The sequence below is a fragment of the Lissotriton helveticus genome, chromosome 10 (assembly GCF_964261635.1).
Source record: "Lissotriton helveticus chromosome 10, aLisHel1.1, whole genome shotgun sequence".
NCBI classification, from domain to species: Eukaryota; Metazoa; Chordata; class Amphibia; order Caudata; family Salamandridae; genus Lissotriton; species Lissotriton helveticus.
In genome coordinates, this window is record NC_136071.1 from 175,974,132 (window position 1) to 176,001,392 (window position 27,261).

Here is a 27,261-nt window from a genome sequence, read left to right on the forward strand (position 1 = left end):
GGACTTCGGCTCCAACAGTAGAGACAATTCTGGACTTGGAACCATATCACTTTGGTTGGATACTAGGACAGTGACACAAGGAATCATTAGGGCAGGAGAGACCGTATATGGACTATCTGCAGACTTGTGGTGGCTTGATGCTTGAGTGCTCCAAGAAGGGGGACCATCTCACATGCTTCATGTTTAAAAGCCGATTCCAGTTGTTGAATAAAAATAATTATTGAAAAAAAGAGAAGGGGACCATCACTGGGTGGGTTTTGCCTGGACGCTGCTGGCCTGCAGCTAGTGCCAACTGTCGAGGTCTGGATCTCGGAAGTACTCTCCGAGGACCGGTGAGCTGGCCTCCTGTCCACAAGATTCCAGGGATAAAAAGCATCTCACGGTCTCCACGAGATTGTAAGGACTGCACTGGGAGCAGCGGAGACAGGTGGAAGTGATAGTGGTTGGGAGAAGGACGACGAGACCCGGGGGTTTCGTGTCCCTTGTGGGCATCTGCAGCTTACTGCCAAGAGTCTACGGCAGGTCACACCTTCACTTGAAGGGAAAGCATTTCTCCAGATGGGAGCATGACAGCTTCCTGACAGGCCCAATTCTGATCTCTACAAGACCAGCCAGAGTCCTCCATCTTACCAATATGTTAAGCAGTCAGCCACAAACACTAAACCATACAACATCACCAAGAAGGCCGCAAAAATCAAATGTTAGACCTTTTTAGAATGCACACTGTTGCTGGGACCTGGAAATGACCCTAGCGAAGCAGACACCATAAAAGTCTGAATACTACACATGGCCATGTGTAAATTTGTGCTTAAGTGTTGGATTTATCGGAAGCTGTTATCTGGCACTAATGTGTATTGCTGTGCAAACACTAGGAGGTGTCATCTCTTATACCAACTCAATGAGTAGAGAATCCAGACTTGCTTGCTCCTTCAACTTAATCTTTAGTCAACAGGTGAGGCACACAGACCACCCAGATGCTTCTTAATACAGAAAAACCCATTTCCAAATTTCCCTGGAGCCATCCACCTACAGATCACCAAACCAGGTCACCTACACCACTTAAAGGCCATTACTTGGACAGAGTTCAAGCTCTTGCAGTTGTATGTATAGAAAACAAGTGTTCTGCTTAGGTAGGTTAAGGGATACATCAGCATCTGAAAGTGTTAATGGATTATTTTAGTTTGTCGACTGAATTGTGTGCAATAAACTTAATTAGCAGTGATAGTGTACATATGTTCACTTCAGAGGCATGGTGTCTCAATGTCTTTTGTTGAGGATACATAAATACATTTCGAAAATAATCTTCTGAAGGAGTTTCTAGTGTATTTGTGCGCTGATGATAAACATCTCTGTACCAACCAAGGGATAATGATCGAATTAAGAAAATGTTACTTGAAAACAATGGGCAATTAGGAAGAAATTGTGCTGGAATGGAGGTGCTTCTGAAAATGTTGCAGACGTCTAGGAAAATAACTACTCAATACTACAGGATATTTGACATTTTAATTTAAAAGTGGCATTGTTCCGAATTCTAAGATGCCTGTTTGGATGGGTTTATGGCAAAGCTGAGATGGTACAACAATTTGGCTACAAAGCTGGGCTGCTTTAATCCAAGATTGGTAAAAACTGTATTTCCTAAAATGTTTTCTGCCCAGACGAGGAGAGTGAAAAGAAAAGTGAAGGACCCGACGGTGATGTTTATTTCTGGACTCCAAGAAAATAGTGGAGTGCTTCTGCAATCCTGAAAAGGTGTAAAGGGTGTCATTTGAACAGGGATGTACAATGTTGGGAAGGTTAAGAGTGTGGAGGAGGTCCTACATGAAGCTTCAAAACAAGTTGGAGCAGAGACAGCATGGAATGTGGAAAAAGGATGGCTAATGTGGGTCAAGCACATGTTCATGAGATATTTGTTATCAAGTTGCTGAGAATAGTTTGAAGGTCAAAGGAACAACGGTTTGTAAATGTGTGAAGAAGCAACCTGTCCAGACAGCAATCACTCTAACCCGGGAGGAAAGTCTCCAAGGTCATGTTTGTGACTAAAGCTTTTATTTCTGTGAATATTTATACAGTCTTCTATACTGAAGGAATATCTGCTATTTTGCTCTTTTCGTCTTGGTGCTCTATTCTAGCCCTCGTAGTTGCCACTCAGCATTTAAGTGCACGGATGAGCAGGGCCAGCAGAGATGAAACCAAAAATACCTTGAGACACCTCCAGGAATTAACCAATCCTCAAATTACTCCACCATCATCTTCAATTTTATATCATCCACAAATTACTTGCATGTACAAACATCTCTGCTTTACAATTCAATATATCGTATCTATTGAGGTTCCCCTCTTGCTTACGGATCAGTGGCCACAGAAAAAGCCTGTGATCAAGCACAGACTATACATTCCAAGGGCAAATAACTTCCGTCCATCCTCTGCCATGTCCCTTTGCTCCAGCCATTCTCTTGTCCATACTAAGATTCTCCAATGTTTCAGTCTATCTGAATGTTATTTGAATTCTCCCCTCAAAGATATAAAATACTAGTGATGTTTAAAATAGTACTGGATCTAAAAGAGTGTTTAAGACATACCAGCTTGGATTCTATTAAGTCTAAAAAAAGAAACTGCACATAATCTAAAAGGAGGAAATACATTTTGTGACAACGCCCTTCTTATGAATAAATAAAGCCAACTTTTAAAGCGCAAACAGCTGCTCTAACAGGAGCTTCCCTGCGCTATGCTACAATGGGGATGAAGGTAATAGCAGCAGACAGAGGACTAATATCTCTATCTCCCCTTGCCTGCATGGTTGTGAAGGGAAGCTGCTCTCCCCTGCTATTGAAGCAACAGCAACAAACAGAGGACTACTGTCTCGATCTGTACTACCTGGCGGCCATTTTAGACTAGTCTCTATTGGACTTTAGTATTTTAGACTAGTGTGAAAGAATGTCTGCCTATTATTGTAGTATTATACTTCTACCTATATTTTGAACATATGTATCGCGCAGATTGCTACCTCATATATGAAAGAATGTCTGCCTATTATTGCAGTATTACACTCCTAGCTTTATTTTGAACATTTGTAATGCACAGAATGAGAATACTTTTTTCTGCATTTGACTTTTGTTTGCAATGGTATTTTGTTACTGACACATGTACCTCACATATTTTTGACTACACACTACTGTCACTTTCGATTCAGGTATTTTACTGCCTGCATAGGTATTTTATTTTATTCCAGTATATTATTTATATTATAGGCTATCACTAGTGACACTCACTAGTGTCTTCCTTGGCCCTGTAACTAGCGGCTGACAGTTTGTACTATCGTCCTATTTCCTACTCCTAACACCACAGTCTCTATAAAATGGAGCTCAACGGCAAGCACACTTTTAGAATTAACTACCCCTCCACTCCTCTCTCCAAAAATGCCACTAAACGTTTTAAACACAACTTCTTGAGGTCGCACCCTGAAACACCCTTTGCCGACACTTACTTCTCACCGGGCAATGGAGCCCTGAATACTGATATCATCTTCCACACCTCACGCAGAGCCCAATGGAGAAAAACTTTCCTATCCCTACTCACAGTCTCCACCACCAGGAAAACAACTCATGGCCTAATTCTCACCATCACACCTTCCCACCTCTTCCCTGGCAGGTCTACCATTACTATCTACAATAACGGGATTGTCCTAATCCAATCCACGGACAAGAACCTGGAATTACTAGACAACCTGTTCCCCAAGTTCAAAGAGCACCTCTCCAAGCTGCGGACCCCCACCCAGAACTCCGCCAGCACTATCACCCCTGACGTCGCAGCCACCACCTACTACACTTCTACCCCTAGCACCCCAGTAAATGGCCCACCTGCTGTTAACGCCCCCCACTCCCCAAGGACAGTCACAAATAACTCCACCGCACATACTAGCAGCCCCTCTAACATGACCCTTCTTATCCCCACCCATACCCCCTCCATCCCTCCCCCCCGGACAGAACATCCCCCACCCACAACACACCACCATCTGAACAAGCCACCGCCCAAAGTTTATCCACCCCCCCTCCCATCCCCCCCACGACAGACACCTCTCCCTCCCCATCTCCCTCCCCACTCCCACCCACGAGTCTCTCACACCTGACACAACAACTCCCACCCACAACACGCCTACATCTGCACACACCATCACTCGGAGTTTATCCACCCATCCCCCCCATCCCCCCCACGGCAGACACCTCTCCCTTCCCTGCTCCCTCCCCACTCCCACTCACAACTCTATCTCCCTCCCAACAAAAGATACAGAACATACCTCCTCCCTTACCTTAGCATCCCCCTCTCTCCCACCTCCTATTCTCAGCCCTCACTACCCTCCTGTCTCCCCCACTGTCCTCAGCCTTCACTCACTATTCTACTCACCGGCACCGTCTCCCACTGAAGTCACTACCTATGCTTCCCACCCACCGCTTGTCTCACCTACATCACCCTCACCCCTCGCCCACAAACACGTCCACACCTTGAATACCATCCCACTCATTAGCACCGCGGAACCCCTCAACAACGCTAGTATACCCCCCCCCCGATACCCTGCCTGCTCTCCAGCTCACTACTCAACCACTCACCAACGGCTCTCTCCACCAACACCTTCCCCAATGACCCTCCTGACCTGACTTTATCCACCCTCCAACAAGTCAAAGAGGAAATCTTACAAATCAAAAAAGACATCCACGCAATCAAAGACCTTCTCTCCTCACAGCCCAGTCTACCTCCCACCATCCCACTACCCTACAAACGACGCACCCTCCCTACATACCCTCGCCCCCGACGACACCAGCAATGGCCTACTATCCCCGTTCGCAATAATTCCCACCGCCCCCGTCGTGTTCTCAACCCCTTGTCGGACCGCGACCTATGCTCTCTCCTACGCTCTTATGGCCCAGGTCCGGTAAAAGACTTTTCCAACTCACACATCCCCATACCCACAATTCTTACAAACCCTCCAAGGCCCCCAACACTCAACAACAGAGGCTCCGTCCCTAACAACCTCAGAAAAGTTCCCCTCACACTAGAAAGCTCGACCACCCTTCTCTCTCCCAAACTCAAATGCATCCTACTAAACTGCAGATCGGGCCAGAGACATTCCTCCGACATCGCGGATCTCGTCTCAGATAGGGATCTGGACCTAGCCATTCTAACGGAAACGTGGCTCACTGAAGCCTCTACCCCGATTATGGACATACTAGTCCCCCCAATTATCACATCATTAGGCTGGACAGGTCTCCTGGCAAGACGGGCGGGGGAATTGCATGCATTTTTAGGAGCAACCTCTCCGTTACTCAAGTCACCTCCCCCTCCCTTTCCCTTTCCTCCTGTGAACTCCTCTGCCTCGACATCACCAGTGAGGGCAAACCAGTTTGTGCTTTACATCTCATCTATCACCCGCCTGGTGACAATCTCATATTCACCCAACAATTCATGGACCTGATCACTTCCAATGCCGGTCGGCAGACCACTCAAGTCTACCTGGGTGACTTCAATCTCCACTGGAACGATCAGAAAGACACCGTGGTGAATAGTCTCAAAACTTTCCTCAATGCGCTTGACCTCACCCAATTATGCGATAAACCAACACACGACAAAGGCGCGATACTCGATCTCATCATTGCCAAAGAGAACGCTATTCAACTGGAGGCGATTCTACCCTGCGATTGGTCAGATCACCACATTATCACCTTCTTTATCAATGAAAAAGTTAAACCTAACCCTACTCAACCAATCAAAACCAAAACATGGAAAAGGGATTTGAAGAATCTCAACCCCTCTACCCTACCTCCCCACATCGGCAACCTCCTCCTTCCCCCTTCAGGGGCCTCAGATGTTCAATCACTGACTGACCACTACCTTGACTCTATGAATACAATAGTTATGAAGTCGCCCCTCTGCAACTGAAGAGTCTCCACCAAAATCTCTAACCCCTGGTATGATGACAGACTCAATGACGAAAGGCGTAATATGCGAATGGCAGAGCGCACCTGGAGATCGGACCCTTCAGCACTGCATCTCAAAAAGCTTAAGAACAAGAGAAATGCCTACTTTAGGAAAATAAAGCGCACAAAGTCGGACTTCTTCAGCCGCCAGTTGGACCAAGCGAAGAACAGGCCAAGAAAGCTGTTCGAGCTAATCAAGACCCAAACAAAGGCACAACCCACACAATCAAACAGCACAACAAACGACACCCCACACTGTGAAGCCTTCTCTGCTTTCTTTAAACTAAAGACTGACAACATAAGAAATGACCTCATCATGGATGTAAGCCGATACCCCAACCACACCAGAATGGCAGACACTCAACCTAAAAACAAGGCATCCTGGCAGTACTTCGATACCTATTCGGAAGAAGCAATACACAAACTGCTCTGCACCTTGAAGCCCTCTAATCACCTCACAGACCCTCTACCTGCTAATGCTGTAAAAGACTTTATCCCCTTGCTCCTCCCTCTCTGGACCAAGATCATCAACAGCTCTTTGCAACAAGGCCACATTCCAGACTCCCTTAAGGTGGGGCAAGTCACGCCTATACTCAAGAAACCTACAGCTGATCCGTCTGACCTAAACAACTATCGGCCCATCACCAATATCCCCACCCTGGCCAAACTGCTGGAGAAATGTGTCCAACTCCAACTAACAAAACACATTGATCAATTTGACCTCCTCAACCCTCATCAATCAGGCTTCAGAGCGAAACATAGCACGGAAACAGCTATGACACACATAATTGATGACGCCCTCCAAATTCTGGATCGCAATGAGTCCTGCCTCCTCATCCTTCTTGACCTCTCGTCAGCATTTGACACGGTCAAACATGAGAACTTGCTGGAGCTGCTAAGCACTAGAATGGGGCTATTGGGAACTGTTCTCAAGTGGTTTTCGTCCTTCCTTCACAATCGGTCTCAGAGGTTCAAGATCGACAATGTGCTATCTACACCTGTGCCTGCAGATCTAGGTGTCCCACAAGGATCCACCCTCTCCCCTACACTGTTCAACCTCGTTATGGAACCGCTCGCCACCTTGCTTCAAGCATCCAATGTTCAATTCCATATGTATGCCGATGACACACAACTCTATCTAAAGTTACAATCCCCGGAAGATATCAAACATCTGAATTCCACGCTTATTAACACCCAATCTTGGCTGGCCGATAATCACCTCAAACTAAATGCTCTGAAAACTGAGTTCCTACTCATCACACCCCCGGCGAAAATCTCCACCACCCAAACCTGGCTCAACAACCTAACAGCACTCAATGTCCAACCTACCATCGTGGACTCGGCGAAATCCCTAGGCATCACACTCGACGCCAAGCTCAACATGCAGCAGCACGTCAGCAAAGCCACAAAAGCAGCTAATTTCCAAATTAACACGCTGAGGAAAATCAAACCCTTCCTCCCGGCCAAAGACTTCCAAACTGCTGTACAAGCTTTAGTCATCCCTCGAATAGACTACGGAATTGCGGCCCTCAGCGGTCTCCCGCTATCGACAACAGCACCCTTAAGAGCCTCCCTGAACGCTGCCGCGAGACTCATTATTGGCTCTAGAAAGCATTCGCACATATCCCCAGACTTAAAGTCTCTAAAATGGCTGCCTTTTGAAGCCAGAATACAGCTAAAAATTGCAGTTATGACACACGCGGCCGTGCACCACAAGGCACCCAACTACCTCGCTCAAAAGCTGTCTATATCAGGAGGTTCGAGATCCAATAGGAGTACAAAAAATCTACTCCTGAAACCTCGTAGATTCTGGAAAGTGAAAACTTACAAGCGCTCCTTCTCAGGAATGGCACCCAGGATCTGGAATGCGCTCCCTCCTGAAACCAGGCTCATCTCCTCCACTGCACTCTTCAAGAAAGCGGTGAAAACAATCCTTCTGGCCAAGATCTCCTGATCGTTATAGATGTTGGTTCAGAGACTCTGCATTGCTTTGTATCACTGCTCACCCTATCCCTTGGCACTATACTCTACTTGTTGGGGGCACTACTACGCTACTCTCTTACTACCGACCAAGATATGATACACGTTGGTTTACTGATCCACCTGAACACCTCTGTAGTGGGATCAATGACTTGTGCTGTCCTATATTACTTCCTTACCTGATTGTATATGGATTGGTTTTATGTATGTTTTTATTATCCATGTTATTACCATGTTATTGACTATTATACTGTTCCCATTATCTCTGTTGACTCCTACTGCCCCTACCCTGTCTTTGTGAAGCGCTCTGATATCTGTAAGGATCCTGTTCGCGCTATATAAAACTTTGAATAAATAAATAAATAAAATAAGGTCCCTATTACACTTCTCTAAAATGGAAGGTTTTCAAATACATCTTAAAGACGGACTCACAAGGGAGTCAAAATGAGAACGATCTTCCCCAGCTCTCGCTTTATGCACCCTAGCAATGTAAAGATTTAGACTCGCAGATCGGAGGGCTTTGGGGGGCTCCGTATTTTTTTATTTCACCCTGGATATAGGCTGGGCCCTTCTTATGTACAGCCCTATAGGTGTTCAGGCGGGTTTTAAACTTTATTCTTTGCTTGATCTGTAGCTAATGTAATACATTCAGGTCTTCCCGAATTAGCTGATGTTTAGGGGGTGTTCAGAACAAGACAAGCTGCCGCATGCTGAATGCGTTATAGCCTATTGGTCAACTCCAGAGGTGCCCCCATAAAGAGGACATTACCATGGTCCAATCTTAGTGTAATCAATGTGTGAACTATATCTTCCAGAGTGACCTCTGGAAGGAATTTTAAGGTCTTGCTCAAAGATTTCAGAAGAGAAAAACAGAATCCAGCTACAGATAAACAAAGTTTAAATAATAGGGCCAAGATTTTTTCCAACAGATGAAGGAGAAAGGGGGGGGGGGAGGGGGGGTTCACCCAACTCTCTAGGCCATATTTTCATCAAATCCAAAAGGGAAAAGGAAGCACTGTTACTACTGGTACGTACTGTCATCTTGCTATCTGAAGTACACAGTGCTCTTCCACCCTTTCTCCAGAAAGTAGCCGAGCTTCAGGTGTCTATGTGCTCCAGGTCTATAGGCAGCAAGGGAAATTAAAAGACCTCTTTTCTTGCAAGGTACACAAGTAGGCAAAACACCTGGTTGCAGCACTACCCACTGAAGGCTCAACTTACTGAATCACATGCACTAACACAGGAACACACGCCTGTGCACCTGAATGCACTGTACTCCCCCTCCCTTATATCCTAAGACTAATACCCATTACAGCTTTGTCTTTCTTCTCCTTTTTGGCTTGAAGTGCAGGATACTTATATCATTTAATTATTTATGGATTAGGCTTTTCAATTGAGCACTCCTAACCACCCTGCAGATACCTCGGAGCACTTTGAGCTATGGAGCCACATGAGAGGGAAGTGGCTTGCCCACACCCTCCATCCTCAAGTTGTCTGTATTGCCTTGCCCCTTCCTCCTCCATCCTGTTATATGTATTTCCTTGCACCCACACGCCGTCCCACTGCATGTGTTGCCCTGCCCCTCCCCTCCATCCAGTTTTCCGAGTTGCCCTGCTCCTCTCCTGCCTCCGGTTGGTTGTGCTAACCTGCTTCATTGCGTTTGTTTAACTTTCAATCACTATTCACAGCCACGCTACTGTACACCATGGCTAAACAAATGGACGCCGGCGAGATCTATTGGCTTTCCCAAAGCTTGTTCACATCATATGTGTGTATGTACTCATGATTAGAGATATAGGGTTGGAAGATTTTTCACAGAAGTAGCGCATACCTTTAATTGTTTTCAAGTTTTAAATATTTTGCTACATCGTGGCATCCATTGACCATAGTTGCATCTCATACTTTATCTGCTTATAGAGCTTTGAGTTCCAAGATTAAGTAGCTATAATAATCTACGGCCACAGTCAAATAGCAAAGCCAGCTAGTAATACTGTCTGTCTTGCACAAAACAAATGTAAGAAAGAGATTACCACCATGGGCTGAAAAACATCGAGACGGGCCCTACTAGCTTTGAGAACAGAATCCATTAAAGTTTTGCCACACACTTAATTTTCTTGTAGCAGCTTACCAAGCTGGGGATGCCAGACTGAAGTTAGTAGAAATATTTCAAAAACCTATAGAAGAGAAGGACTTTGAAATGAATATTTGAACCTGGCCAGTATCATCTTATCCAAATTACATCTCCAGATGGACACCAGGAGATTATTCTCCTTTAAAAAGACTGAATTATCTTTTTAACTAATACTTCAAGATTCATTTTGAACATTCTGACAGCACCTGGCTTCCTCGATATTCCCTAAGAAGATAATACAACACCCATTCATCCTGCTTGTGTGCAAGCACTAAAGACGTACGTGTGAAAAAGCTACAGGAAGCAAAACAGGCATTGGAAGGAGAGGAAAGGAAGAGGTACTTGGAGTTTTATATATACTATTTTTAACACCACCTTTACATTCTCTTCTGAGTAAGAGTAAGCTACGAGTTAGGCAGACAACTTTGGGGCTTCATTTGAGATAAACAAATGTAAGATTTGTTTTTAAAAATTCATTTTAGCTGAGGAAATGCTTGCACCTAGATCTCAGAAAAACTGCATGAATTTCTGTTGATTCTCGACTAATGTCAGTTTGCGAATAAACATATTTCTTGATCAATATTGGTTTAGAAAGTGGCGATGCCGGGGCAATCAATAAACTCAAGGTAAAGTTACACACATTAGTGATCATTCCATCACAATTCTTAATTTGTATTTCTTTTTTTTTTTTTTTTTTTTTTTTTTTTTTTTTAAATCGACCTGCTTTACGAAATCTGAGGTCTTATGACCTAGATAAAACTTTGCAATATTCACCTTTCTGACCTTCTCGTATACTACACCATCTCAGATCATTCCTGTTGTTCTAGTCATCCGAATCTAGAGTTTTTTTGCTCAGGCTCATTCGATCGAGAATTAATGCTTCAAAAAGAGCCTCAGTTATCCTTTTGGCTGGGTTTCATTTTCTTTTATTTATTTTGGGGGACAGAATAGAAAGTCTTTGCTCCCAAGCCCCTTGCTTTTCGACCGGATGTAGGCCTGTGGAAAAGTAAATTTTGCCATGTTCTGTGTCCCTACGTGTCATCCATCATATGTTATGTGTGCATGACCAATATGCATATGTTATTCCCCATGTCTGATTAATGACGCAATTACAGTTGTGTCCACCTCTAGTATGCCAGTTTCCAGGCCTCGTGAATACTACGGATATCAGGCCTATGTAAAGCTACGTTGCCACGTTTCTCAGTGTGCACGTTATTCCATTATAAAGTCCCCGTTTCTAGGCCTCAAAAGGGCCTGGACATCAGATTCAGCTCCTGTCTCCTGAAGCCTCGCTGAGGAGCGATCCAGCCCCCACCTGTATCCTCGACCCTTCACTTACTTCCTGCCTCGCAGTGCCCGGTGCAGCTTGGCTCTGCCTCTGAGTCTGCCAAAAGTATGTTATAGTTCCAGTTATCAGTTCAGTCCTCCTTCTCTGCATTCCTAAGCTACTGAACTGTATCAATAGTTTCCGTCATTGTCTAGCCTTCTCGTCTCCACGTTAGAGAAATACTGTATTAAATGGTCATTTAATATTCTTCATCACGCACTACATGTAGAATAATGCATGGTCCAGTCTTAGAATCAAGTTAGCCTCTCCCCTCATGACTTCTAGTTTATATCAACATGTTCCCTAAACATCAGATACTAGATAGGGTTTAGGTACATGTCGCTCCGACCCTCCAGACTTTAGTCTCTGCTCCTAGCACAGAGTTCATAGCCCCCAGCTTCTCCTAGTAACACGTCATTGTCAGTTTGCGCGCACCACCAGGTTAGAGGTCCCGGCTCCTTAGGTAGCCCCCTCCAATGTTTCCGCCCCATTCATGACATATTCTGTTACGTCTGCACCACATGTCTATGTATACGCCCAGTTACACCTACTTTTACTCTTATCTTTCGCGACTGCTACGCGTCACGCCTTCTGCTCCACCCACTGCTACGCCTACTGCAATGTAATGCTATGTGTTTGCGTTTTGTATATAAGCTCATGTATTGTTATTAAAAGTTAGCGCGCTCATCCCAGACCCAGCCCCGGCAGCTGCCGGGCCCTGTCATCCTGTTCCTATGCAGGTCGTCCTGTTCCTGTCCTTATGCTGTAATAAACCTGCAACAACTCCTACTACCTCGAATCTTGACTCTTATTTATTGAGCTATCTGTTATGATATATGCCTAGTCAAAAATAGGGTATTATTTATTTATTTACCACAGGCCCATAGCTTGGCTCATATTCTAAGGGATGCCAATTGGGCTCACTCTGTGGCAGAGCTCTCAAGATCAGGGATTCGCACGGGGCGGACCGTCCTGGTAACCAAGTAGGTTTACTGATCGAGGAGCAGAAGCTGCAAGTGATGCGAGCATCGCCCTTGGAACACGGGCGTCCATGAAGCAGTATCTCTCAGTAATCTGAGTTTTTCTTCCAGACCGGGAAGAAGAATTTTTTGACAAGAAACAGATTTTTGTTTCTTTCCTTCACTGACCGAGGGCAGGGCGCACCTTAGCGTGTGCGCACCACCCAGGTCTGTTACACATTGGTCCTGACGAAAACCCACAATCGTATGATGGTTGAAACATGTAGACCTATTTTATCTCACATAGCACACGTCGCTTTTTAATTACACTATACGTCTTGAACACCGGAGTCTTCCTAAATAGGCATAGGTGTCACATTTCTTTTACTGGGTGTCCAGTCACTCCGGAATAAAGTCTTGAGGTGAGTAGCATTGGCCCCTTTTTAATCCACTTATCATTTGTTTTCACTGCAACATATAAAGAAACAAAACCCGCTCCACTGTAATCAGGTGTCGAAGCACACCCCGTTGGCACTCGGCCTCCGGGGTGGGACCCCGATGATGAAGCATGTCACCAACTAGGTTGAAGAGTGAGGGGTCTTCATAAAGGACACGCTTTGTCCTACATACAGGTTGGGCACAAGCCTCGCACTGTTGGCACAGAGACTTTCTCTGTAAACGCCGGTAAGGGGGCACTCCTCTCTTTGTTGTAAAAGAGCTCTCAAGATGTCACATGATACCAGCCCCCTAACATTACTAATCTTTGCGGTGGGAATATCCTTTTGAAACCCGTTCTCTAAGGGTGTGAAGGCAGCTGCCTATTCTATTAGGGTTTGGGCAGGGGTAAATACTGGATCATATGTAGAGTGGCAAAGGAAAGTGGCTTTGTACGGATTTCTGCGCACATGTTCTGGTCCAAAGATCTTTCTGTCTCCTAATCTCTGGTTTTTAACACTAGATGACTGAGGCATAGTCTCCCAATGATTCCCTAATTTCATGTGGTGAAATACAGAAATATAGCTGGCTGTTTGAGCATTTGAGAACAGATACAATTCCTTCACCCCCTGGATCATTTTAGCAGATTTGGCCAAGAATGTCTGGAATGAGCAGGTTTGTGAGCTGGAGGACAGGTCGGCAGGAGCAATGGTCTCAGTGTATCGAGCTTCACTTATGGGCACCAAAGATGGGATGATCAGTAATGAGTGCAGAGCACCTGCAGAGATGCTGGTGTCCTACTGAATACATTTGTCAAGACAATATTTTTTAACCCCCAAAAAAGTCTGTGTCAGTTTGTGTCCCTTTTGCGTAGCCTGAGCTTCCCTGGGCTGAGTAGCTTTGCTCTCTGCCCAGTATCAATAGAACAATATCCATCTCAAGGACAAGGACTCAATTATAGCACAGCCAAAAGCGTGTCTATCTGTATCCGGGCTTTGCAAAATAAAATTTTCATCCTTGTTTTGATTGCTATAATTAATTTAGATGGAGTGAGTACAGTACTTACACAAAAGTGTAAATTCAGTAAAGAGTCATTTCTAGTCATCTTCACTATTTCCGTTATTATTGTAAAATCAGAGGCGAATAGCAAATTTAGAGCAACTTGTCTTTCCTTACGGTCACATGTAACCCTACTTAAGCATATTACCGGTATCCTTCTTAAATTCAGGACTAACACACCAAAAGCACAAATCTCCGAACCACACATTTCGGATTGACAGTTTATGTCTAAGCAAGTTAATTTAGTGTCTGTCTGAGAAAAGCAGCCCGTTTGTAATTAGGAAAATGTAGAATGTAGAGAGTACAAATGTACTTGTTTAATGATGATCAGAAAGTGGAGAGTTGACATGTTCAAACGTTTGGAGTCCCAGGATATGTCGGCCTGTAGATCTATTATCTTCTGGAAGTCTACAAGTGAAGTAGAGACATACCCTGTATATATAGTCAAGTTGGGTGGAGGTAAAGGCGATGATTACAATAGACTTGTTCAGAAATAAAAGATAATGTAGAATGCACAAAGAAACATCAATAAGTGTCAAGGTTGACCTGAGGGAATGATGACATCTACACAGAATAGAACTTGCTTTAGGACAGACGAGTGGGTGGTTCAGTGCCTGTACTCCAAAAAGAAGAGTTCAAGAGACGAGAGTGGGTATTAAGGAACAGAATATCAGTTTCCAGTAAGACTGTAAGAGTGATAGCCAATACTTTATAAAACTGACTCTAAAGATGCCTTTTAGGGTTGCTTTGAAGATGGTCAAGAAATGCTCCTAAGTGTGTTTGAAGGGGGGCTTCTGCCTGTATTGTCACAGACATTCATATGTTTCAATGCTTAGTAATGTAGGCAGAAAAATAAAATAGTCAGGACAACTACAGTTTGGAATATTTGTTCAGAGGCTCCTTCGCTTTATAATTATGTACCCCTCGTCCATGTTTTACATACAGCAAAAAAAGAAGGTGAGGCATTCTTTGTTGTGTGGGGGAGGGGAAATAATCAGGCAGATTTGAGGTTTGTACCCAAAAAAATTGTTTCTTTTACATGTGGTCTGAAGAGAAAAGAACACTGATCACCTATCACATTCTCAGTCATGTTTATGTGCACGGAATAGTCTGTTATATTCACTTGGAAATATGGTCGCCTAGCCCACTTTTGTTTCAAGCATTTTCGGTGTGAACTTTGCACATGTATGTAAACTTACCAGATATTCCTTGTGCAGAACAACATGTTTGGTTAGGCTACTATCCAGACACAGTGTTGCAAGCTTCCGGCACACCCTCCTAACGTTAAGGATCAGGTCTGTACTGGGGATGTAACTCAGGATGTGCAATAGAATTTCATCTGAAAACTCTGTTGGGTTGATACCTTCTTCAGTGTACTCCTCATTCAGCATCTCCTAAAACATAAATATCCAACAATAAAAACAAAAGGAGATGTTAGGCATCCTCGTGGTGTCCATCATGAGCAAATCCCCAAATACTTCTCTCATCACAGCATCTATCCACTTACAATCTTATTAGACGTTTTAACTCAATCTAGAGGAACCTTTCAGAAGATGAGTGATTCAATTTGAGCCTCAAACTCTGCTAAATGTGTGTTTTAAAATTGAATATGCAACACAAAAAGATGATGGATGGAATGTTAAACATTGTCAAACATATGCCCCCAATCCCAGGATGCTTGTTTCAGGTCCGGAGAGGACCTGGCTTGGCAGTTCGGGCTGGACTGTTCCCATGAGTAACAGGGTCAGGACTACCATATGGCTAGGTCCAAACTGGGGTGGCGTAGTGAGCAAAAGAACAATGGATTTAACCCAGATCTCTTGACTGGGGGTGAATGTATGATTCATTCAGCATTCCGTCCATCATTTGTTTGCGTAGCACTTTAAAATTTAATATGGCTTAAATTCTAGTCTGATAGTTCAGTAAAGTATAATCTTAAATGGTGTACAATTACGATTAATAGTTTCGCTGATTTAAGCGCACCCTCTAATTAGGTTTCGCTAAAATCTATCCATAGGTTAAAACCTCTTGTGGGCCATACCAAAAACTTACAGTCTGCTTAGAGCCAGACCATTGTTTACCATTGCATTGGCATATTGTCACTCATCTGCATATTTCTTATTTGATTGTTTGCCTTCCTCTTATTGTCCCTTCCTTTGGAGCATAGCCTCTTTACAATAATTATGACTTTAACCATCCCCTGCTCTTTTTTAGGAAACAATTTTTTTTTATTAAGCGCTCCTTGAGAATGCCTGCGTTTTCTTGCTCTCTTGTGCAGCGTCCCCTCTGCTCAAATATAGGCCACGTTGTTTTCTCTTCACTCGCCCCACTCCGTTGATCCTCCTCAACCATTTCACAGTTCTTAAAACAAGCATTTACAATGCAACGGTTTCGCCTTTGCAAAAGTTAGAGCTATTGGCATTGTAAATGACAAAATTTTTATTTATGTGTTGGTTTTGAAAACAGATAAATAAATGGCATTGTCATTTACATTGCCAACAGCTTAATCTCTCGCAAATGTAAGACCTATTGTACTCTACTGGACGAGCTCATCAGACAGCAATTACTACCACACACACACACCCAGAGCCACACACACACACCCACCCAGAGCCACACCCCCCCCACACACCCAGAGCCCCACACACCCACACACCCAGAGCCACACACACACCCAGAGCCACACACACACCCACACAGCTTTAAGAGGTCACTCAGAGGTCGCCAGTGAAAATTACCAGGGGCAGCCTCTGTTTTTACCTTTGCGATCCCACCTCTGATAACACTGTTAAAGGACACTTGAAGTAAGCCCGTAATGCATTCATTAGTAGAACATACCCAGAAAAGCCGGTGATGTAGCTTGGTGGATTAATGCACCCATCAGGGAGCTCTATGTGTAACCTGGAGTCTGTAGCTTAGGATTCCAGCTGTCTCCAACCATCCATTCATGCTTCATATGTTGGAGATCTAAGCATTATTAACTTGGATCTTATTAAAACACGTTCTTGGAAGCTCGCACTGATTCTCCTTTTAGAATCTGTTGAATAAATGCAGCAGATAGCCTAGTAAAGTGATCACGTTGAACCTAGTCCTTGCCAAGACTCAGGATAAAATGATTAAAGAACTAACACACCTGAAACATTTCTATACACCCTTGCTAAACTTTTCCAACTAACACCGATTCACATTAATAATTGGTGACGTTTCTTCTGTATGGAAAACATATGTTGCAAATGGTAGATTTTAACACACCTCTAACTACTGGCCATGGCGCACCCCTTGTTTGCAGATCAAGAGGCAGAGGCGAAGAGATTTGGAGAAGATCAGACAATGTGGTGTGCTAGTTTGTCAACCATGTAGCCACCGATTACTGCTTAACTCACCTTGTTAGATTACTAAAAGTAGTGGACACCCAGATGTATGCCACGTCTGAGCAATACCAAAATATAATCAGGATATTGACTAATACAATGCTGTGAAGGAACAAGCATGCAAAGATAACCAATCTAAGGACCTAAATTGTTCCAATACGGGCTGCTAGTTATTTAAACCAGAATATCGCTGTGACTGTGTGCATTTTTAACTGAGCAGTCATTTCAGCAGAGGGGCCCTGGCCTCTGTGTTAGCACAGCCTGCCTTTGCGTTTACAGAGCCCCATCACTATTAAAGAACCCTACCTGTCTAGCAAGCAGTACAGCTATTAACAGAAGGCAGAGGGAACCAAAGCTCCAATGTGAGAGGACATTTCCAAATCACCAGCTGCGAGTGTGTCAATGTTCTCCGTTAAATGTTTATTGACACTGGTGCTTGAAACAATACTCTCAGTAGAAAATATAGCTATTGGAGCTTGAGAAGATAAAGGCTGTCCGTGATTGAGACCCTGCTTCCCCTCACTTTTATTTGATACCCTTTCTACCCAACATTTCTGTGGAGGCAGCTGCCAATTAGTAATGGTCCTTAAGCATCATGCTACCAATGTCAGGAAAAACCTGCAAAGGACCCAGGAAACTCTATAAGCCACCTAACACAAATGCGGTAGAGGGGCGGTAATAGTGGGGAAACAGTCACTGCTGCATCCCGGCGGCCGCCCCCCCCCCCCCCCAAACAAATGGAGAAAGTCAATTATTAAAAATCCGTCCTGAAATCATTCAGACAAAAAAAAAAGTTGTACAAGATTCCGGACCAAGGTATAGAGACAGTGGACATTAGTCTTCAAAAATGCCACTAAAAAGTAACTAAACGATTATCGTGTGTTATAAAAGCTCCGAGTAGTCTTGTATGTGAAGGGGCCTTTAAAAATTAGTGTTGTTGGGGAGGTCCAGGTTTTAGCACTGTACTGTACTTCAACCTAAAAAGGCGCCACTATGTCAGTAAAACCCGCTTTGAGTATCCTGTGGTTTTGCAGTTAGTTATTTTACATACTTTTGAAAACATGCCATGGGATGTCAAAAGAGCAGGCATAACAAGTTAATCACTACTCCTTGACGTGGCCATAACACACTGCCACCTTTTGAAGTAAAGTCTGCTCAAAAATAGATCCAACTATTCCATGTACGACAGCTTATTTTTCAACGATTATTAAATGCGTCTCCAAACTTGATTCCTTATACTGCCACTAATTCCATAAACATAACCTCGGTATTGAAATAAGTCAACACATCTGCACAAAAGAATAACCAAGTAATGTAATAACTTAACTATGCAATCGCCAGGAGTTCACATGAAGGTGGACAGACTAGAGAACAAACAAAACAAGATGTAGGATTGGCCACTGGAATACACATTGTCTATAAAAACGTATGCACCCGCACTCACCGACTGTCTTCTGGCGGGCGGGGCTCTCCTCCTCACACGGGAGCCTTGCTCCCTGCAGCACTCCTCCGGCGGTCGCTTTGGGGCCGCGGGCGGGGTTCCTCTCCTCTCCTAGATGCAGCAGGGCTCCCTCGCATCACGGGAGCCCTGCAAACCGGCCGCCATGCTTCTTCTTTCTTCCCCCCGGGCTGCGGGGGCGGGCACTTCCGGCCGGCCGCGCTGGGATTGGCCGGCCGGCCAACCACTTCCGGGTCGCTGCGGGCAGCGCAGCGGCCCTTCTCCTTAGGTAGGCAGGCGGGGGCTGATTTTTACGGGCAAATGCCGGGTGGGCACCGGCTCTAGATCACCATCAATCGGGGCGGGAGTGGACACGGACGGCGGGAGGGGGCGGGAGTGGACACGGACGGCGGGAGGGGGCGGGAGTGGACACGGACGGCGGGAGGGGGCGGGAGAGGACACGGACGGCGGGAGGGGGCGGGAGAGGACACGGACGGCGGGAAACGTGCACAGGACAGCAAGGGGACAGCGCATCAGTGAAAGGGGAGGGAACGGGAAAAAACGTAACTCCGCCCTGGGAAAAAATCTCGGGAACGCCCCCGAATCTGGTCCGGCCTTGACGGACAGATCTCTGTTCCAATGGCTAGCCTCCATTTATGGAGCTAGCCAATGGGACAGGGGGGCGTATTCCATTCTCCTTACTGGAAATCAAGAGATTTCTCTGGAGGCGGAGCTAAGAGCTCCGCCCTCCAGCGAAACCTAAAAAGGCTTTCTACTAAATGTTTGGGAGGCACAATAGTTGCCATTTGAAGCCAGGCCACTCCTTAGTCCAAAAAGCATTTTAGTGGGCCTATTTTGCTTTGAAGCTCCCTTCCACTTCCCAAAGCGTCCCCCAGTCACCACTCACTCTTCCCACGCCCTCAGGGTCCTATACATTTTTTTAAAATCATTTAGGTTTTTTTTCTCTAGCTATTAAATAATTTTTACAAATAAAATGTAATTTGTTTTACATTTATTGATCCAACATTGCATCCTGCAACTTTATCAGCAAGAAAAAAATTACAACTATGTCACTCATCTTCACACCCATCGCACCCAAGTCATAATATATGCATACACATACGCAATGATGTGGCCGGCATCTGCCACCACATCACACCTTTTTTTTTTCCATCAGCAAAAAGCATTGGCAAAGACAACAGTTTAAGAAGGCAAGACCTACTGGATTTGCAAATGCTGGTTTTTAAAATAGCCACCATTTTCTACTTAGGGGTTCTTTTAGCTAGATGTATGTGTGCCTGCATACTATTTTACACATTGAGACCCACCACTTCTGCTGTGCTTGTACATGATCTTAGGTTGGTATGCTTTCCCCAAGCAAGTCATATGTTCGCCTGCACCAGACTGTGGAAATCTGGCTACGGTGAGCATCCTTGTTCAAGATCCCCACCCTCCCCCCAAAAAAAGATTAGAAGCAAAAGTATCACCCTTACCAAACGGTGACTTCCTGAAAGGAGAGAGATCGCATGCAGAAATCCCCCCATGAGCCACCTGACAATGAAATGGTAAGAAAACCACACAATCAAGCATTGCTCGCCCAAGTCCTCTATCGAACGTTTGTCTCCATTGGGACGAGCATGGAGGTTAGGGAGTACACCTCTTCTCACAATCTACTCTCCCCACCTGCCACGAAAGATGAATGCCACATTAGTCACCAATGACTTGAAGCGGCATATGAAATTGTGATATGGAGTTGAGAGCTGCCTGCCTCCGATAGTAGGCCCCTCATTCAATACACATCCTCCATGTATACTAAATCACAACAATGAATGATAGGAAAGAGCACCATCAGGTATGCCCTTTGTCTTCACTATGGTTCCACAGCGATAGTGACTGTAACAAGAACCTTTATGGCTAAAGGTCCTAACTTGGGAATACAAATAGCCAACCAATATCATGTTATATCCTTGAATGCCAATGAAATCTTGCTACACTTGTGACATGCAGAGATAGACCTGCCGGCAGTCACGAACACAGAAGAAGATTTTTAGCAGGGTGTTTGGTCTAAAAATAAAGTGTGCCTCAACCTCTCAGTGCCGGCGGCGGAGGTCCACGATCTTCAGAGGGACTTTGACTTTCAGTGGGTCCACACAGACATCCCCTACCTGGGAATACGTATGGCACCCACGATTTCGCAGACTGTTTCCCTCAATTACAGGCTCCTGCTCGAACAAACAGCTAAATCCGTGTCGGAGTGGTCCCGACTGCAGTTGGCCTGGTTCGGCCGGCTGGCAGCGATAAAGATGACGATCCTCCCGCGCATCCTCTATCTCTTTCAGATGTTGCCCTTGCGCCCCCCGCCGGGAGCACTGAAGAAACTGCAGAGACTGCTCACCACATTCTTGTGGAACCATAAGCGTCCTCGGGTGGCATTGTCCCGGGCGCTTGCCCCCCGTGCCGAGGGCGGATTGGGCCTCCCCTGCGTGGAAGCTTACTATCAGGCTTCTTGCCTGCGCTTTATCCTCGAATGGAACAGACCAATGTCTAGCAAACACTGGCTATTCATGGACCAGACGGTTGCGGGTTGCAACCTTTGGCGCAAGCTGTGGCTCCCACGTAAACACAGGGCTTGGGGCTTATACTCCTCGCCGGTCACCTCCCCAATGATGGACGCTTGGGATCGGCTGGCGTACAAGCGGGGGTGGACCACCTTTCCGTCACCTAGGACGCCGATAGTGGACAACCCGGAGTTTCCCCCGGGATGCGCCTCTCCGGTGTTTCAGCGCTGGAGGGAGCTGGGTTGCAAAAGGGTGGGCCATCTTTTCCATCTAGAGGGGCGGATTCCGTTCTCCTCTCTCCGCCGAGAATATTATGCGTTGCAGAATTCTGATGCCTTCCCTTACTCTCAAGTCGCTCATTGGGTGACACTGCCTCCCAACTTTGCGGGCATGTCCCGCACCATGACTAAACTAGAGCGCTGGGTTGTCTGTAAGAAAGATGATCGCAGGATTATTTCTGAACTCTACGCCTTAATTACTGCGCGTCCTCATGCACAACGCACCAAGGCGCAGGTCCGGTGGGAGACGGAGTTGGGCCGCCCGCTAACGCACAAAGAGTGGGACAAAGTACACTATTGCGCACACCACACTGCTTCTAATGTAGCTGGTGCCGAATCGGCCTACAAAATGGTCTCCTATTGGTATCACACGCCGGCTAGGATCCACGCGTGGGACCCCAAATGTCCGAGTCTCTGTTGGCGGGGCTGTGGTGCGACGGGCACCCTGACTCATCTGCTCTGGCACTGCCCCAAGCTGGTGCGTTACTGGCGGGTGGTGCTGGATGACATCGACAACGCTTTTGGTATTACGTTTCCCAGGGCCCCGGAGCATGTACTGCTAGGCCTCCCGCACCCTAAGGCGTTTCCCTGGCACTCCCTGCGAGGTAGGCAGATAGCCCTAGCTCTATTGGCCGCGCGCCTAGTCATCCTTGCGCAGTGGCGTTCACCTGCTGCCCCCGACCCGAGAGATTGGATTAGACGGTTGTGGTTGTTATTGGGTATGGAGCGGCTCTCCCTCTGTGTGGATGGCAAGGGGGAGACATATGCGGAGCTTTGGGAACCATTCATTCAATTGCTGTCGCGCGATCTGCGGGAGGTTACATGCCCCAAGTTCCTGCAAATTTTGCAGCTTATCCCGCTGGAACCGGCGCAGGCGAGCTCATAGGGGGATTGGAGCTGCTTTATGAGGGCGTGGACCTGATTAGAGACAGGGGCGGAAACTTAAGCATGGCTGATGCGGAGTGGGGGGAGGGAGTTGGTGGGGGTGGGTAGGTCTTTGTTTTCTTGTTGCCGTTTGTTTTTCCTTTTCTACAAAATGCAGTACCAGCACAAGACTTGGTTGCGCCACCTGGCCGATAGTCCATCCTCGCCGGGTCGCCCTCTGGGATGTAGACCCCATGGCTGTGTTTCAGTGTTGTCAGGCTACGCTCTGCCGGCCGGTGGATTTAGGCAGCCCAGCTGTGTCTAATGATGTGTCGCTGCTTAATAAAAAAAATTTGATTCTAAAAATAAAGTGTGGCAAAATCTCCATATACTCGTAGAACTCACATCCAGAAGATGAACACAATCATCTGGCCAGAAACGACTCCCTTGGGAGAGGGAAACATTTAGGTGCCTGGGGTTGCATATATACAGCAGAGACGAGCAACTGCCAACCACAAATTTAGGCATGGCTATTGCGACCAACGAAAATACGTCCTAATGGTGGCTACTCCAGTCTGCCATGAGTAGAAAAGCAATATCCAAAATTATAGTATTGCCAAGGGCACTGATATTTTTGCAGCCCTGACAGTGGTGATAACAAGGAACGTTTGCCGAGTTGCATGCATCACTGTTCGACTTCATATTGCTGAAGCGACTGAAAAGGGTTGCTATGAAAAAGGTAGTTGCCCTTTGGGGTATTAGCAGCTCCCAATTATGAGACATATTACCTGGTAAAGCAACCGCAAAGGCCAGCAAGATGCTTTAGAAGTAGCAGAAATCCTGAAAGAATACATAGAGAAGCCAAATTGACTGTAACCATGTTACTTGAAGCAGTACTCGCAAGCAAAGCGTAAATGCTCTGACTCCTAAAAATAGGGCTGTTGCCAGACACTGGTGTCAGAGAAGTGTCAAACTAATGGGAGACAACTTAAATTATGTCCTGAGAGACAAATAGAATGCCTACCACACTTTAGATTAATATTCAAATTATGGAGCAGGCGCCGATGGGAAGAAGAGTGTGAGACAGTAGGTGATCTATATGAAAACAGAGCTCTCCGCTCCTTTGAGATCAGAGAAAACTATGATTGATATTTAAATAACTGATCCTGAATCTTTAAGACTATCAGTGAACACGAAGAAGGTGCCCAAGAATCCAAATTTAAATTCTTACAATTTACCTACTTACACTAACCTCACCTGACCCCAAAACGAATAAACAAAATGTACTCTTGGATGAGCAGCGCATGCCCAAGATACAAAACCAATGACGCAGGCTTCAACCACATGCTATATATTGTACATAAATTAAGGAATATTACAACACAGTGGAGCAAACAGAGGCAGAATAAATGGACTGGTAACCCAAGCATTACTCAAAATCTGATCTATTGGGACTACAACCTAGACTGAAAAAAAGCACAAGCCACACGCAGATTAGTGGACCGTGCATATATACTAGCCAAGAGAAGAACAGCAGTAGGGTGCAAGGCTCACCTTTCATAACGCAGTGGCTCTTCGATCTGATAAGATGGGGAAACACTGAAAAGGAGACACAGCTAGATGGACTTAGAACTATTCACACAGTATTTTGAGCCAGCCAGTTCTCAGTATGTGCTATGATGTGAATACCCCAAACCTGCCAAGAGATGCTACAGGGCTACTCCAGTGCCAGGTAGATGTAGATTGTCATTTCCACCAGGGCAAAGACACCATAGAGCGCAATCTTCAACTTGTCCTCTAATCAAAGTGTCTGTTGGAAGACAACATGCACACAACACACAAGACTCCCAAATGCAGACACAAACAAAAAAACTAGCCACTCACTTCACTTCCAAGCGAAGTGGTGGTCCCAGTTTCTGAGAGGCTGAAGAGATGTTACTCAAGGGAGATCTGTCGAGCACCTGCTTGGGTTAAGAGGTAAAAATAGCTGCGCCAACGCGTTCCATTATCAGTTCTCAGCAACTGTCTCCCATAGCCTAACAGGCAACAGTCAACCTCAACTATGGTTATGTGTACTATTTGGATGTAACACTTGCTAGTGTCTGGTGGCTCAATAGACTAATGCAACAACTCCAGGAATCAATGACTGAAGTTATTGTCACCTGCTCGAATGCCAGCGGCTCCACTAAGCCTTTAAACAATAAAGGTGAGTAACAATAAACAGCTCTTATTGTGGGTAACAATAAACATCTGTTATTTCAGCACCAAACGACAATATGGGTGAACGTGTCCATTACAAATATTATGTTTATGGTTTGTCCAACAGAGCCTAGTGATTAGTTCTGGAGTACGAAAATGTAGAGCACCTTCAATTGTCTCAGAAATCAAATCCAGTTGAGGAAAACAAAGGTTCAGAGAGAGAGAAAGGCAAAATGGAGCAGGTTTACACAGGTTTACACACTGTGAAGGGCTTTCATCTCTTTCTGCTTCCAAGTCTTGCATGCCCTATACAGACCATACCAAAGACGATGGCTAACATAGCACGATTTAAAGCAAACATTTGCAATTGGTGTTTCTCAGATTTTCTTAGTGATGAAAGGAACACAAACCACCAAAGAATATTGACTCGCTCATACGAACAATAGGTAGTTGGAAGATTAGTATATTATGTTCTGGCCCTGCAGCAGTGGATATTACTCCCAATGCTTCAAGCCTCTCCAACCTGAGTCAACTTATTAGGGAAGGATACTAGTAAGAGGATGGAGATCATCTGACTGTATTGAAGACCTATTAATGGTAGGTTAAATAAAGATTTGTTGTTAGTTGAGATAACCCTTGTCAGAAAGATTATCAATGCATCGCTGGTCTCCGAAAAGGTACGCAGTGAACAGAAATCTGCAGCTACTCAACACATCTTAAAGAGAAAAAAGCAATTCTTCGTGTAGCAATGCTGTCTAATTAAGGGGATATTTCCAAGTTACCACAGCTATGTAAATTGTGTGGAAGAGAGATCTATAATCAGTTATAGGATTTTGTGGAGATCAATGTAAACCTTCATGCACTGCTGACTCGTTTTCACTTGGGATGTAGTACTGAGACAGCACTGTTGTTGGCTCCACATGATCTTCAGCGAATTTAAGAAACAGGTTTCTCAACAGCTCTTATATTACTAGATTGTGCCAATCACCACCAGATTCTGCAAGCACATCTTTATAGTCTGGGGTTCCAGGGTGTAGCCATAGCTTTGGTTTGGGACAACTCAATCTCCCGATGCAGAAAGAGGTTCTAATCTCCTTTACGTAAACTTCACGGAAGGGCTTGTGCGGAGTACCACTGGGTTCTATCTTATCCCCACTACTGCTCAACTTTTGTGTACTCATGCTGGCTCTTCCAATTCACTAATTTGGCTAGATGTTTTTCAGGTGTGCCGATGGCACTCCGATTAGTCTTAAAAAATACAATGATTGTGATGTCAGTGCATGAAATCTGTATGGCTATTTGCAAATGGATGGGTCAAACCAGGTGAATAGGGATGGGGAAAAGATAGAGGTCTTGATTTCTCTGGTTTCTACCACATCTGCGATATATGACCTAGGATGTTAGGGGCCTTTCCTTAATTAGTCCCTTATATGAACATTCTTCGAGTCAAGACCGATGCCTCTGAATCTTACAGCTCAGATTAGTGCTGTATTCTGTACTTATTTTTTACATCTTCATGCGATGATTAGAATATATCATCTTTTTTTATTTTCCTTACAAGATAAGGTTTATGAATGTCATCATCTCTACTCACTTTAACCACTGTAATATATTTAGAGCTTCAGGCAGAACCGATATTCAAACTCCAGCCAAACCAAAGTATTGCAGCGAGAAAGGTCTATTAAAGCAAGATCATATTACACCAGCACTGACATAACTGCCCTGGCTGCCCCTCAAGAAGAGAACTGTGGTACAGTCTAAGGCCCTCATTATGAATGGGTCGATGAATTATGATAAGTGCTGTAATTCTTGTTACCACACATATTGGATATATATGTTTTATGATAAATATCAGCAAGTCAATCTGCTGATATTTATTGGGGTTGGGAGGGAGGAGAGGAATGGCAAGTTAAATCTGTAACATGCAGATTTTGGTGTAGTAACCAGCAAAATCTGTATGTTATGCCCCCCCCCAAAAAAAAACAAGTGAAAAACATGTGATAAGTGATAATTATCATACTAGATAAATACCTAAATATCTTGGTAACAGTTATTATCAACACATCCTACAGTGAGCAACTTGTAATGTGGGCCAGACTGTCTTGAATTCAAGCTCTTCATAGTGAACATCAAACACCTTTATTAACCAGCTTAACACAGTATCAACCAGTTATTTGCTTTAGATTATCAATTAATTCTACAAATTCCAAAATGTTTAAAATATATATATATTTTAATGAAGCTAGGAGGCAAAGTCTTTTCATTGGCAGCTGCCATCCATTGGAAGAAACTCTCCCCAACTGTAGGGAAAGGTACAAAAGGACAAACATTTAGAGAAGGGTTTAAAAACGTTTGTACCCAATATAACAAATACACATTTCCTGGATACAGTCCTTTTGACAGGGTTTGTTTTTAGCACCAAGGTGCCAGCATGTGTAAGAGTGCTTATATAAAACACAAAAACAAAATAAAAATACACATTCTACACAGGACAATTGCGTACAACAGAGAAAAACAAGAAAGGGTATTACCCAGGAAATGCAGAGGACACCATACTGGTAGGTCAATAGGTTCCACACCGAAGCGGAGATAGGGAGACCCAAGTAATAATACAGGCACCACAGTAGCGAGTCTGTTGGTTCACCCAAAAGTCGAAATGAGGTAACCAAGTGTAAACCGCAGACATCACAGGA

At 44.9% G+C, this 27,261-nt stretch overlaps 1 protein-coding gene across 3 annotated transcripts in view; it reads right to left on the reverse strand.

Moving 5' to 3' along the window:
• Positions 1-27,261, reverse strand: part of FBXL18 (F-box and leucine rich repeat protein 18) — a 230,587-nt gene that overhangs the window by 193,143 nt on the left and 10,183 nt on the right. For all 3 annotated transcript variants that reach the window (XM_078665025.1, XM_078665024.1, XM_078665023.1), the window contains exon 2: positions 15,060-15,254. In XM_078665025.1, coding sequence (XP_078521151.1) covers positions 15,060-15,251 — 192 coding nt within the window. In that variant the 5' untranslated portion in view covers positions 15,252-15,254. The remainder of the gene's footprint in view (positions 1-15,059; positions 15,255-27,261) is intronic.